Source organism: Coniosporium apollinis (genome assembly GCF_000281105.1).
Source record: "Coniosporium apollinis CBS 100218 chromosome Unknown supercont1.24, whole genome shotgun sequence".
In the NCBI taxonomy this organism is placed as follows: Eukaryota; Fungi; Ascomycota; class Dothideomycetes; genus Coniosporium; species Coniosporium apollinis.
The window spans coordinates 177,163-190,876 of NW_006913286.1; the positions used below are offsets into that span (position 1 = coordinate 177,163).

Sequence of the window (13,714 nt, forward strand, 5' to 3'; positions counted from 1 at the left end):
GAACGATGGATATATACCCGTTGGTGGGGGGGAAGCTCCGGTGGCGATTTCCTATGTTATCGAAAACGACAGTACTCGTGAAAAGAATCACTTGCCGAGGAACACCGACAAAGTAACATCAACGCAGCTATCCGTCCAAATCTGAAGCTCTAAATTCCTATATGGTGTTCCTGGGTGACTCATACGCCACAGAGTATTATATCATCTCGTTAATCATCTTGCTTCCATGCTGCTGTTAAGTATGGACTTCAGCATTTTGCGATCGTGTTAGTAAGCGCCGAAATGACTGAAGCGCCGGCTCCGATGTGATTTTTTCACGAACATACGATTACTCTCAGATTGCCAGCCGCGAAGAAAGAGTAAACTTTGTTAGTCCAAGAGATACAAGAGCATCAGAAACAGCGCGGAGCCCTACTCAGGCATATCATAAGAAGATGACATATCTCGCCGAAGGAGGAGCTGTTACCTGGTGCTTTAGTGTTACATGCAGGCCGCAGCAACCGTATCAGCACATAAATACATGAACTGTGTTTCCATAGGGTTGCAGACTTGAAGGGGGTTAGGCTTGGACAGGACACTTGGGTCCGGGATGCTTCTATTCACGAATGTAGCGAACGCTGCGCTCGGCTGTGGAAAGCTAGTGAACCCCATTGCAAGCCGGCCATACGTAATGGGAGGTGAGGATAATAAGCTTCTCAACACACAGCGAACTCAATCACGCCTCGCTGCATAATACAAATCATTGCTACTGCCTAGCGAAGGCGCGTCCGCAACCAATACATGGAGTTCAAGGTTCCGCTGCGGAACGCACTTGTCAAAGCAAGCCAAAGGCACGGACGCCACAATGATTCCCGATCTCCTTGTCTACTCCATGAGGATTTCCGATTGACCGAGTGTTTATATGAGAGTGCCGTTGCGACCGCGTCCAACGAAACATAAATTCAGCACTTGCCGTCCCAGAACTGGATAACAGCCCACTTGCCACTCCAAGTCCACTTCCTACATCCGCTATCTCCACCGCCACCTTCTGTGGCCCTCAGCTCCTCGTCTTTTCCTGCAGGCAAGCCGACGATGACATCCGCTTTACTTGTCCGCAAAGCGAGCGTACGGATGCCGGACTTCCCACCAAGAGGTCCTATGGCCTCGGCGAAAGGGGTCGTGGGATCCCACATTGCCTGTGCCGCATGTCAGTTAACTCAGAAGATTCAATAGCGATAAGAGAGCGGATCTGACTCACATCAGCAGTCAATTTCCGGTAATTCAAGTCACCCTTGAAGATGACCAACTCGCTCTCCTTGAGATCTTCGTAAAGCTCTGGCGCCGTCTTCGGCAGTCGCCAGTAGCTGCCTCCCTCGGTCCAGAAGCGGTTCGGCCTGATGGCAAGCTGGCCCTCTGCGTGGAAGCCCGCCCACCGCTGGAACAAGAAACTCAGCTCGTCGGCCTCCTTGTCCGATAGCGGTTCCGGAGTCTTGCCCGCGTGCTTGTCGTCGTCCGATGGCGTCGTGTAAAATGTCTGCGGGTTCGCTAGTGCATTAAGCAGGTCGCCGAAGTCTTTCGGTACCACGTCCGAAACGAACCAGGGGATCGATTTGGGGTGTAGCACAATTTCTGTTGCTAAATCGGCGGAGAGAAGATACCCAGCTAGGATCAAGTCGACAAAGAGCTCGAAGCCGGCGTTGTCTAGGATAATGTCGACCCTCCGCTCCTTCTTTCCGGCCTTTTTCGCTTTGTTGAGAACCTCGAATGCCTGCGCCAGGTCGTTTACGATGATGTTCTTCTCCGACGCTTTGCGAGCTTCCGAGCCTTGCAGCTTCTGGATGTCCTCGTAGGATAGATTCGTAAGAAGGGATAGATCTGTAGCATTGCCCCATAGGCAGATCTCGCACATCTCTGTAAAGAGCAGCTTTTCTGCCGCTTCCCGCTCTTCGGGCGACTGCGTTTCCGATGTGCCTGATTCCAGCTGCGTGACGAGGTCTTTGTAGCGTGCGGCGAGCTCGAGGACTGCAGGGCGGGAGGACCTGAAGGTAGACATTTTCTGGCGGGCGAAGATGTCGTAGTTTTTCCATTTCGAGGATAGGGAGAAGAGCGTGCTCATGCGTCTATCTTGTGTGCATCATTAGTTTAGCTTTCCCAGCAGTACGGGGTCAGACGTACCGGTAGAGGTAGCACTCGGAATACAGCCACGGAACATTGAACCAATTAGGGTTGCCTAGCTGCTTAAGCTCCTTGTTATAGCCGGCGATATCAGGCTCGCCATCGTCTGGCATCGGGCTGTACCTGGTCAACTGAAGGTTTCTTATCTTCGTTACGATCTCACCTCATGTGGCGGTCATGTTGCAACTCGTACTTGAGCTTCGCAAGCCCCTCAACGATCTTCTTGCCCTCTCGCTGTGTCTCAAGATCATGTGCCACACTAGTAGCACGGTGGACATCGTCAATGCCGCCGGTCTGCAAGCCATGAGCTTTATCCGGAGGCTTTGTTACGGGCTAACCGACTATGATAACCGGCCACCGATCCCGCGCAGAGACATACGCGAAGGAGGTCTTGTCGCCGGTGTTGTACTGTGCTTTGCCAAGTCAGTCACTGAATTAAACATTGGGTCTCGCTGCTCTACTTACGTGTCTTGGTATCGTACTCCATGGTTGATGCTCTCGTTGGTGTTTGCTCTTAAATTTTGGCGGGAAATGATGAAATTTATCGATGAAGCTTATCGATTGCTGGGCGGGTACGCTTCTTGAAGTAGAGGCGGGTCCGACAATCCATATTTTGTAGCCAATCGTGCCGATGTGCCGCACCGACGGGCTGGAGCGTAAGTTGGCTTCTTTGCCGCCACTGTTCAAGATACCACAGAAAGTGACAAAAATCTAAATCGAGTCTCAACGCTATCGGGTCCAGGCATGTATCAGTTATATGAGCATTGAACCTCATCGCAGCCCTGCATCAATGGGCTTGTGGTTTGTGAGTTATCCTGTTTTCAGCTATCCGTTTGATCTGCCGCTGACTTGTCCATAAAGAGTGGTATAATACCCCCTTAGCAATTGGATCAAATTCAGCCTGATCTCAAATTGGGGGTGGTCCGGGGTTCGATTCCCCGCGAGTCCATCACTCATAATTTTGTCTTTTTGGATACTTTTACTTGCTATGTAACGTAGCTATACAAATAGCTCTCGTTTTTTGGTTTTAGGGGGCTTGTGGATGGAAGAACAGGGCACGGCTTACCTACTGTCTGTGATTGCTTCCACAAACTTTCTCAACATCGCCCTACGTAGGTTCAGTCTGACATCGGATTGGGGATACGTACATTCCAGTTCGGTCTACACAAGCTCAAGTGCGATACCAATATTCCTGAAGATTCCTCGTCAGGTTAATCTTTTTTACTCCGAGTCAGTGTGATGCCATTCTTTTCAATCCGTCCTTTTGATTGACACAAGCTCTGCGTAAGTGGTTCGAAGAACGTTTAGGCATGTTTTCAGTCGGTTTCTTTTCCTCCGTTACTAAGACAGCGCTCTGTTTTGATGCTGAACGTGTGACGGAAGCGATCACTGAAAGTGCTTCACGTGTAGTTATCAACCGACTTTACTCAAGACGCGTCAAATCGTAGAGCGCAGGGAGCTTGACAGATCTGCGTTACGGAACTCTTCTTCGCCACTAATACTATGTAGGTGAGGCAAACTGCCGGACTTCAGAGTCGCCAACTAAGAACGCATTCGCCCAAGACCAGCTATGGCAAGAGCTGATGCAAGGGCATCTCCAAGCAACGCACCAAATGGTGCAAACTCATCAACAGCAGATGCAGCAGGTGGGGCGGAGGTTGCAGAACGCAGAAGAGCTGCTAACCATTGCCCCAGGAGGAGCCGACGCACAACTACAATTTGGTGCGAAGGGTGCTGGTACTAAATTTTCCGACAGCAATACCGGGGCGATACACTTTATCTGTCAGTTCGAAGACGGTAATCGGCCAGCGAGAGCACATCACAAAAACTCTATCATCCGAGGGCACGATTATCAACACTGGGTTCGTCGAATTGTCGGACCGCTAGCCACGGAGGACAGCGACGCTACTGAGAATATAAGGGTCGCCTTATCACAGACCTAGAGGACATAGAACTATATGCATCGCGGGTACCCCACGTTACCCCATCCTGCCATTTGCCCTGCCGTAGTAGGCAGCCAAGAAGCGCCGTGTAGGGGAGGTACAAAGGTCAAAACAATGCCTCCTGCGGATCGCCATTAGAACTTCAGAAATTTGAGCTGATCACTCAGCGTTGGTTGAGATAGAGTTCAACTCCGATAACACGCCTGTGCCGCCTGCGCCGCCTGTTCGTAAGATTCTCGGGGAAGTTCCATTCCCTCATCAATGACGAGGGCGCTATGGCTATAAAGTAGATCACGGAGGTGATAAAAGCTCCCAATAAATAGTTTAAGAAAGTTATAGAGAGCTTCAGAGAGACTTCGAGCTTTGGGAAGAGCATGAGCTAGCTGTAGAAAGATCTTGCGGATACTCGTAGGTATGACAACAAGCACTTCAGACTGTTCTAGCATTCACTATCTTTCTATAGGATATGCCCAAGTATGATGAGTGCCCAGTCGGTCTTGATGCAAAGCTAGGTAAGGCAGACAGCCTGCTTGCGAAGGTGGACTACACACCCGGCTCTGTGCTAGCGATCGTACCAGCCGGACTCCTCCAGAACTGGCAGGATGAGTTCGATAAGTTCTTCGACGGTATTCATCCCGGGATCGTTCCTATGCGCCTATTTAAGGCGCACCACAAGGCCGCTATAGCTTTATCGATCTCAAAGGACCCTACTTGCGTTCAAGTAGATAAAGAAAGCGATCCTCTCTACGCGCAGGCACGCGGCATTGTTATCACCCTACTAGGATGCTACTTCTCGTATATCTGTAAGATCAACAGGCGGGTCGTTAGAAAGACAATCCGATTAACGCCAGCCGGAAGGAAGACCAAGGCGGTGATGGAGGAACTCCCACGGCCCTTTGCATCCTGGTCGTTCGTCTACGTAGACGAAATGCACCAGACCGAGTTTGCAGCAAGCATATATAACGAGATCCTTAAGGGAAGGGTTAACGATGATGCATTCCTTTTCCTAATGTCGGGAAAGCAGGAGTGGTGGAAATGGCTAGGCTGACATTAACTGCTGACAATCAATGTAAGAGGCTGCACGATTCGACGCATGCGCGGCGAGGACGTTGATGAGAACGAGGATGTTTTTGTAGCCGTTAATAAACCGCAAGATACGTCTCTGACACGCATCCATCGTCGAGTATGGACACGGCCCAGCATCACCTCGTTCGCTGGCTAATAGTCTGCTGCGCCTCTGTGCAGCAGGGCGGCGCAGTCACGTACTGGGGTGTGCTGAGCTTCTTTCAGCCTCTGTCATCCTATGTAAGTACTCTCATCCGACTTCGCTCGACGCCGGCTAAGCAGTTGCAGAGCGACGCCGACCTGAGAGTTGTAGCCACCGGCAGCGGTCTTTTATCGTCACTATCTCAGAGGATAACCCTAGCGAGATAGCATCGAGGAATTCTTTAGCGCCCTCGACGTCGATTGAGATCAGATTCGTGGGACGGCTTTAAACCACAATCGATCAGTGGTTCCGTAAGATGTGAGTGGAGAATACTGCGAGCTTCCTTCAGATGTTGAACACCTCTGACGCTTTGCAGCATGCAAGCCACATGGTACCTTGATAATGAACAAAAATCAATCGGAACTGCCGCGGAGGAGTGCTGCTTACCAGTACTGCTCCCCATCATCAATGCAGGCTGAGGGTCGTCAATAGCACCCGAAGACTATGGTACTCTACCGCACCTTCTCCAGCTGTTACACAGCTTTTTGCGTCTGCCCTCTGACGTGGAACGCCGCCGTCGTCAATGTTTGGACGTTGCGGAGGCTTGGGCTCTATGGTCTGAATTGTAGCATGGCAGCACGATTTTGAACTGAGCCGGTGAGCAGAAGCACAGGTACAGGTCTTCCAGCTTTCCACCTGGGGATGCGTGTTTTTCTTCAGCAACGACGCCGATCAAGCCTACAGGACGTGACTGTGAAGGTGCACATAAGTTCTGAACAGCTCCTGGGGAGCGACAGGAAAGCCTTTGAGAAGCTCTATTAGACTTCGAAAAACTGTGATGAGCTGGCCTGAGAGGAGATAATGGAAGTGGAGAATGACGGTAGTCCTTTCTCAGGATGCGACAGAATCGTCAGACGCTTTTGCAAGTCATGACATAACTCTTCTGTATGACAAAGTATCGGGCACATCGGCAAGCGGTACTGGAAGCTTAATGTAGCTAATTCTGACTAAGACAATCGAAACACGCCCACAACTTAGCACCTTCCGCATGGTGTGCCTTGAAAATGGTCTTCACCCTAGAGACCTTGTAACGCCGAACGCCACGTTTCCTCCGAGGGTCGTGGACACCGATACCCCTCTGCGCATAGCATCCGCGCGGCCACACCTTCACTCCTTTTTCAGCGTGCCCCCAAACAACTCATGCCCCTCCTGCTCATTCCTCTCCCTCTCCAACTTCCTCCTCTTCCTCTCCCTCTCATCCAGCGCGCCTTCGACCTGCCCATCCCGCTTCGCAGCCCTGTTCAAGCCCTCCAGATCCTTCTTCTCCGGGTTCTGGCAGAAATGCAACTTCTTCCCTATGCGCTTCAATTCCTGCCTGCTCGCATCCGTCTGGAAGTCCGCCGCCTTGGCCCCATCTCGCAGCAGCTCCGCACACCGCTTGATCGTCACTGTGATCTTCAGGAACTTGGGATCGGGCACCGCCGTGCCCGAGGGAAACTTTGAGTCGAGGTACCAGGAGAAGAGGACCGAGTCGGCGAGGTAGAGCGAGGCGAACATGACTTGTGAGGGCGTGTAGTGGAAGTACGCGTCCGTGAGCAGTGCCGAGTCCTTCAGGATGTTGCTTGCCAGGGCATACGCGTTGCCGATACGTTTCTGCACCGCGTCATCCGACTGCTCCGCCGGCGGCTCATGGGCTTTGAGCGGCAGCCTCCTCAGCTCCTCCTGCAGCTCCTGACGCGTCTTCCCGGTTCCAGGCACCACGGCACCCTCGCCAGCCGCTAGAGCCAGCAGTTCTATGTACGCGCCGCGCAGACCGCGGTGCGGATGTCTGACGTCGAGGTTGAAGCGCAGGACCTGGAACATGAGACATTCGGAGGCTAGGATCTTTTCCTCGGACTGGCCAGCCAGTTCTGCGAATGCTGAGACGGAAATGGAGTGGTTTTCGGTTTTGGTGGCGAAGTAGAGGGCGGTGGGGACGATGTGTTTAGGATGGTATGTCATGGGGGAGTTGGTGAGGTAGAAGCGTTTGAGGTATTGGACTGCTGTGGCCTAAATAGTACCGTTAGATGTGATCGTATCTCAACTTCGACAGAACATCGACGCGGCTTGGTGCACTGGGAGCACGCATGACGGCGGAGCCGCAAAGCACCTACTTGGACGCGGATCGGGATGTTGAAGCCTTTCGAGGCGATGGCAGCGGAAGACTGGAGGGTGGAGTAGGAGTAGTATTGAACCAGTCTCAGCTCTTCTTCCGGAGTGAGACAGTCAACATCAGTGTCGGTGTCCGACGCGGACGCGCTGGTGTCTGCGCCATTGCTCCCAGCTCCATGACCCTCTGCACGTCGAGCTGCTCTATGGCGCGCTATGGCGGCCTTGACGCGCTCGGCGGCGGCAACATTGGTATCTACGCGTAGTGCTGCGAGCGACTCTGGAGTGAAGGACCAGAATTTGTACTGGGTAGAAGTGCGATAGAGGTCGTCTTCGGACATGGCAATAGACTTGTGGTGTTGAGGATGTAGCGGCGGGCGTCCGGGGAAGCTTTGCCGAGCGGGCTAAGCTTTCGGCGTTCTTGACTGAAAAGCTTGTCTTGCTTATGCTTGTGTGAACATTTGGTGGAATGAAGGCTGCGATGCAACCCAATCCAAGCTATGAGATAAGCAACACTTGAGCATCGATGCAGCACGTAAGTCATGGGCTCTGTTGGAAAGTAACGGAGGCGTTGTGGCTAGAGCACATGCCAGCTATGATGATACGTTTTATTAGTACAACCAACAGACTCAGTCTAGTAACTCCGCTCTGATGCAAAGCCAGAAGTGGCATCTACCCCTAGCCAGGCCGTTTACAAGTACAATCCCTCCGGCTCGCCTTCGCTCTTCGTCTTCATCACCCGCTCCCTCGCCGTCCTGAAATCCTCCATTTGCACCCTCATCCTCCGCTCCCTGAGCGCCATGAGACCGGCTTCGGAGCAGATGGCCTTAATATCGGCGCCAGACAGATCGTCCTTCTGGTTGATGAACTCTTCGAGGTCGACGTCTTCAGCGAGAGACATCTTTGAGGTGTGCAGTGTAAAGATCTTCTTCTTGGTGTTTTCTGAAGTGACATGTTAGCATTTGGCATTGCGTGGAGAGGATGAAAGGCTTACGATCTGGGGTCTCGAAGAGAATCTTTCGGTCGATACGGCCAGGTCGGATCAAAGCTGGGTCGAGCGTATCAATCTTGTTGGTAGCCATGATGACCTTGACATCTCCTCTGTCGTCGAATCCGTCAAGCTGGTTGAGAAGCTCCAACATGGTACGTTGAATTTCGCGCTCGCCACCGGACGTCGACTCGTAGCGCTTCGTACCGATGGCGTCAATCTCGTCGATAAAGACGATGGACGGAGAATGCTCGGCGGCAACCTGGAAGAGCTGCCTCACAAGCCTGGGACCATCACCAAGATACTTCTGGATCAGTTCGCTTCCTACGATACGCAGGAACGTCGCACTCGTCTGGTTCGCCACAGCCTTCGCCAGCAATGTCTTGCCCGTGCCTGGTGCGCCGTACAGGATAACACCTTTCGGCGGCTTGATGCCCATCTCCTCGTACAGTTCGGGGTGCAGCAACGGTAGCTCGACGGCCTCCCGAACCTCCTGTATTTGTGCTTCTAGCCCACCGATGTCTGCGTATGACTCTGTCGGCGCCTTGTCCAGCTTCATGACCGAAACAAGTGGATCGGCATCATCAGTCAAGACACCAACCACCGAGACTGACTTGTGGTGTAGAAGGATGCTTGCGCCTGGCTCGAGGAGGTCCTTGTCGACAAAGGACATGATGGAGACGTAGTACTCGGGTCCGGTGGCGCTCGACACGATGGCATGGTCATCGTCGATCATCTCCTCCAGATTGCCGACGCCCATAGGGCTTCCACGCATGTCATCAACCCGCGACCTCTCATCCGCGTTTCGATCCGCTGCCTCCAGATCGCCGCCGGCTGCGGCAGGCGCTGCGGTGCTTACGGCCTTCGCCTTCCGGATTCGCTCCTGGTTCTCGACATACTCCTCTTCGAGCAGAAGATGGTCGTGGATCCGTTGCATCCGCAGATATCGTAGCTTGCATCGCGCCGTTGGGTAGACGGTCGGGAGCTTAGCCGCGGCGCTGGGACCGGCCGCCTTGCGCTTCTTGCGTCCGATGCGGGTGGTGGGTTGTGGTGGAGGCTCGTACTTTGGCTTTTCCTTCTGTAGATGGCGGTCTTGTCAGTTTCTGAGGCAAACCGTCTTTGCCGCCGTGAAGCAGAGATAGGAGCAAGTCTCATGGCTGGTAAGAGCTCCTGCTGTTTGTGACATACCTTCTGGTCTTTCTTGTCCTTGCCATCTCCGCCAGGCGGAGCGCCGCCCATGTTTGACTGGTTAGCACCCTAGATAATCGTCAGCGATCTCATTTCCTGAGCTCGTTGCAACGGCAGGAGCTCACCATGGTGGCGGCTGTTCAGATGGAAAGCTGTTAAAGGACTCTTCGATGATGCTTTGGTCCGCGGAAGGTGGCGGACTGCTGTTCGAAAGGGATGAGCACTGGTTGATGAGGAGCGGGATGTGTTGTGTCGTGACAAGGTGATGGTGTTGCTGTGAAGCTGCAGGTGGACGGAGATGCCGGAGCTTTCCAGCGCGGACGCGAGTCGACGTCGGGGCGCACGTGATCGTGACTGACTATCAGCCTGGCGAGAGCTCTCCGGTCGAAGGCAGCCGTACACAGTTTGACACGTCAAAGCTACTGGATCTTTGTCCATAACTTCGCCTGTAGTGACTTGTATACAGTCTTCAGCTTCCCACATCTTTCCTCTCTCTGATACCCGCTGTACGTGACGCTAAAATCAAGAATCAAGAATCAAGTGAACCGCTTCACCAGCCAACCCTGCCACTCAAGGCTGCCTGCCTCTTTGAGGGCGTTGACTCTTACCCTCTTACCCCTCTACTCAACAAGTCTTCTCACTCCGACCTTCTTCACCAAACCCCGTATCACTATCGCTTGGTAGTCATCCTTCACAAGCGAGGCATCACAGACCCATCCACCGCTGGACAGGAGTTCGAGGCTATATCTACAGCCAAATCCGCTCTTTCTACCAATATAGCTCGGCTCAGACAAAACCCACACAGCCTTCCAACACACACATACTATTCCTCCAAACACAATGAGCTCCAACCGGACCCGCCGCATTGCGAAGGAAGTCGCCGACATCCACGCAGACACTCTTTCGAAGGTCGAGGTGGAGACATTCGGGTCGGGCGATGACTTGACACATCTGCGAGGGAAGTTCCATGGGCCACCCGACACTCCTTATGAGGGCGGCAAATACACTGTAGACATTCGGATACCTAACGAATATCCGTTTCGACCACCAATCATGAAGTTCGAGACGAAGATATGGCACCCCAACGTTAGCAGTCAAACTGTAAGCATACGTCAAGTCCGGGGGGTTCCAGTGGTACTATTTTATGCTGACACTGCTCTTCAGGGCGCCATCTGCCTCGACACGCTTTCTACACAATGGTCCCCCGTCCTCACAATCAAGTCCGCCCTCATATCACTACAATCTCTACTCAGCTCGCCGGAGCCAAAGGACCCACAAGACGCGGAGGTGGCGGGTATGCTCATAAGCAACCCTGCGGAGTTTGAGCATGTGGCCCGCCAGTGGGCGGTCAAGTATGCAGGAGCACCTGAGAAAGACCGAGCGGAGGGCAGCGGTGGGGCCACGCCAGAGTCAATCAAGAAGAAGGCGCAAAAGGCGAAGGAGAGCGAGGAGAAGGCCAAGCTTGCTGCGTACAGCTTCTCCGTCTCGTACAGTTTCTCATCTGCTAATCTCTTTGAACAGCTATCACGGCTACAACAAGGACCTCATCGACCGATTCGTCGCCATGGGCTTCGATGTCCCCGCTGTAGTTGCTGCCTTTGAATTTGTGGGTATCGACAAGATGGGTGGGGAAGACTATGAACTGGAGGAAGCGTACATGGGCGACATCACCGCGAGGCTGTTCGGCGAGGCATGAGCCCCAGTGGCTTCACGAATTACGGTTTGCACGGAGACGATGATAGCACATAGGTTACGCGAGACGGTCACTTCCCTTTGCTTTATTCGCAGACGGTGTTGCTAGGATTTGCTGTCATTACTAGAGGGTGACTTGCTCATGATCAGCACTACTTTTATGGCGTTGGCTTATGTATCGGGCTGGAGAGCTGGGAGTCATTTGAGGCCGGCATTCGGTGATAGTGATAACAGTAGGTGTAGAGTGCATAGGTCGTGTGCTACTCCAACATAATTACATCACTCTTCACCATGACTCTTTCGTAAAAGTCGTGCTTCACGAATGAGCGTGTCTTGGTTCGCCGATGTCCTCGAAATCCCCTTGCGAACTCTTCGTCAGTGTGGGTCTACTCGCTTCCGGCCCACCGTTACGCACTGTGGGGGTGGAAACCCATTAGGTTGGTCGAGGTCTTGTTGAGGCTGAGGAGGTGGTTTAAGCCTGTGGTAGCGAGGTTGCGTACCGTGGTTACCGCAACAGGTAACCTTAAACCAAACCTCCCCACCAGCTAGAAACCTCAGTATCTCGTCCCTTCCAAGCTTTGTTTACGGTGTTCCTGCTGACAATCCAGGCAGACATCTGGCTTATCTGCAACTGATGACGAGCCCCACCTCGGTTCTAAACCCACACACCTTCTCAAGCGCCGTCAGTGTCCGGAAGGAGAACTGGTGCGCGATACAGTACCGCTTCGCACAGTCGCTATTGAGTCAAATACAACAACCATGGGTTATCACTTTCGAATCGTAGATGCATGTCCGAGGGTACAAAGGCGTGACGAGAGCGCACTTTACTGCCATATGATGGTCGCCGCCAAATCTCCTGCTTCTTCCTTATCCTCTCACCTTACAGTTTCTCAGTCAAACTCAAGCCTCAAGATAGTCTGTACTACTCATCATCACACCCTTTACACAGCATCCTTGCCTCAATCAGCCATCGCTCACCATCATTACTCCTCAAATTTTTCATCAATATCATATCATCCCCTTCGTCCTTTCCGCCGCGATACATAGAATCATGACCGACTCCAAGAGCGCCGTTAAGATGGATGAGCCCAGCCTGCTCGAGAAGTTCGCAATGATCTGCCAGTTCATGGAAGCCTCTCAGGCCGTAAAGCAGGCTCAAGATCGGCATAATGACCGTCTGCAACGCTCTAACAGGGGCCAATTCAAACTGTTGGAGAGTAAGCTCGAGGACGCCGAGAAGCGGGTCGCCTCTCTTCAGCAGCAGCTCGATTCGTCAACGGAGCGAGAGCGTGCTATGGCGGAGGAAACGGCTTCGCAGCAGATGACCATCGTCAAGCTGCGGATGGATACCGATGTCAAATTCAAAGTAATGACTTCCATGGAACGCGAGCTTATGGAACTACGAAAGGACTGTTTGGTAAAAGCCGAGAACAGTCAGGCAGAGATCAAGTCGCTATCCAGTCACATCACCGCCATGAGAAGTAACAACGACACGTTACGGGCGGAGCTTTGGCGCTGCCATCGCGTCGATAGACACTTAGCGGAAGAAAATGCCGACCTCAAAGAGCAGCTCGCATCGGAGACGGTACTGAACCGCCATCTGCAGCAAGCGCTCCACAAGCAGACCACCGTGGCGTGCGACAAGCTGAAGCGGTCAAACACCAGCAGCGATGCCGCGTCTGATGACTCCGCCCACGACCTTACCGACCCACTGGAGGCAGCCCTAGCCTCCAACCGCTACCTGAAGAAACACTACGCGACCGCCCGCACGGAAAAAAAAGCCGCCGAAAAGCGCATGGCCGACCTCGAAGCCCAAATCGAAGAAAAGGACGCCAAGCTCCGAGCACTAGACGACAAGCTGCTCGTCGAGGAGATGGAGTGCAGCACACTCATGGCACGCGTGCAGGAGCTTGAGCCGCTCACCAAGATCAACGATAGCCTTCGAAAGGAGAAGGCCGAGCTATACCGGCTGGCAAGAGGCTCCCTGCCACCCAGCGAGAAGTACGACGTGCTCATTGGCTGCAAGGATCGCGAGATTATACGCCTTTGGAGATTGGCTGAGAAGTACCGTGCTGATGCTGAACGTGTTCCGCAACTTGAAAAGAGCAAGGAATTTCTTGTCGGTGAGCTTGAGCGGTATAAAGCGAAATATTATGACCAGGCGACAGACTATGAGGACGCCAGACGCTTGATCGCCAGGTTGAAAGGCGAAGTTGAGGAACTGGGTGAGGCGGACGGGAGCGCGTATCAGGGGGCTGTGGGGATGGCCATTGATAGGGAACATACTAGGAGACATGGGAAGGCGCAGCGCACTGTCCGGTTCGATCTTTAGATTCTGAACAGAGACTGTAGCTTGCTGCTCATGCCATCTTAAAGCAGTTCTGAGTGTTGACA

General features: G+C 53.0%; 6 protein-coding genes across 6 annotated transcripts; 3 read left to right on the forward strand and 3 right to left on the reverse strand.

Annotated features, from left to right (window-relative positions):
* Nucleotides 1–941: 941 nt before the first annotated feature.
* Nucleotides 942–2,641, reverse strand: W97_05167 (uncharacterized protein; the record flags this gene model as incomplete). The annotated part of the gene is made up of 6 exons (XM_007783052.1): nucleotides 942–1,175; nucleotides 1,238–2,099; nucleotides 2,155–2,271; nucleotides 2,318–2,448; nucleotides 2,497–2,567; nucleotides 2,620–2,641. The coding sequence occupies 6 exons, from the start codon at nucleotides 2,639–2,641 to the stop codon at nucleotides 942–944; spliced, it is 1,437 nt and encodes a 478-aa protein (XP_007781242.1).
* A 1,922-nt stretch (nucleotides 2,642–4,563) lies between these two features.
* W97_05168 (uncharacterized protein) lies at nucleotides 4,564–5,145 on the forward strand (the record flags this gene model as incomplete). Its single annotated transcript, XM_007783053.1, has 1 exon — nucleotides 4,564–5,145. The coding sequence occupies one exon, from the start codon at nucleotides 4,564–4,566 to the stop codon at nucleotides 5,143–5,145; it is 582 nt and encodes a 193-aa protein (XP_007781243.1).
* Nucleotides 5,146–6,471: 1,326 nt separating this feature from the next.
* W97_05169 (uncharacterized protein) lies at nucleotides 6,472–7,793 on the reverse strand (the record flags this gene model as incomplete). The annotated part of the gene is made up of 2 exons (XM_007783054.1): nucleotides 6,472–7,353; nucleotides 7,458–7,793. 2 exons carry the CDS (start codon nucleotides 7,791–7,793, stop codon nucleotides 6,472–6,474), a joined length of 1,218 nt encoding a protein of 405 aa, XP_007781244.1.
* A 350-nt stretch (nucleotides 7,794–8,143) lies between these two features.
* On the reverse strand, nucleotides 8,144–9,679 carry W97_05170 (26S protease regulatory subunit 4; the record flags this gene model as incomplete). Its single annotated transcript, XM_007783055.1, has 3 exons — nucleotides 8,144–8,394; nucleotides 8,447–9,518; nucleotides 9,629–9,679. 3 exons carry the CDS (start codon nucleotides 9,677–9,679, stop codon nucleotides 8,144–8,146), a joined length of 1,374 nt encoding a protein of 457 aa, XP_007781245.1.
* Nucleotides 9,680–10,468: 789 nt separating this feature from the next.
* On the forward strand, nucleotides 10,469–11,324 carry W97_05171 (ubiquitin-conjugating enzyme (huntingtin interacting protein 2); the record flags this gene model as incomplete). The annotated part of the gene is made up of 3 exons (XM_007783056.1): nucleotides 10,469–10,729; nucleotides 10,793–11,097; nucleotides 11,150–11,324. 3 exons carry the CDS (start codon nucleotides 10,469–10,471, stop codon nucleotides 11,322–11,324), a joined length of 741 nt encoding a protein of 246 aa, XP_007781246.1.
* A 1,047-nt stretch (nucleotides 11,325–12,371) lies between these two features.
* Nucleotides 12,372–13,652, forward strand: W97_05172 (uncharacterized protein; the record flags this gene model as incomplete). Its single annotated transcript, XM_007783057.1, has 1 exon — nucleotides 12,372–13,652. One exon carries the CDS (start codon nucleotides 12,372–12,374, stop codon nucleotides 13,650–13,652), a length of 1,281 nt encoding a protein of 426 aa, XP_007781247.1.
* Nucleotides 13,653–13,714: the final 62 nt, after the last annotated feature.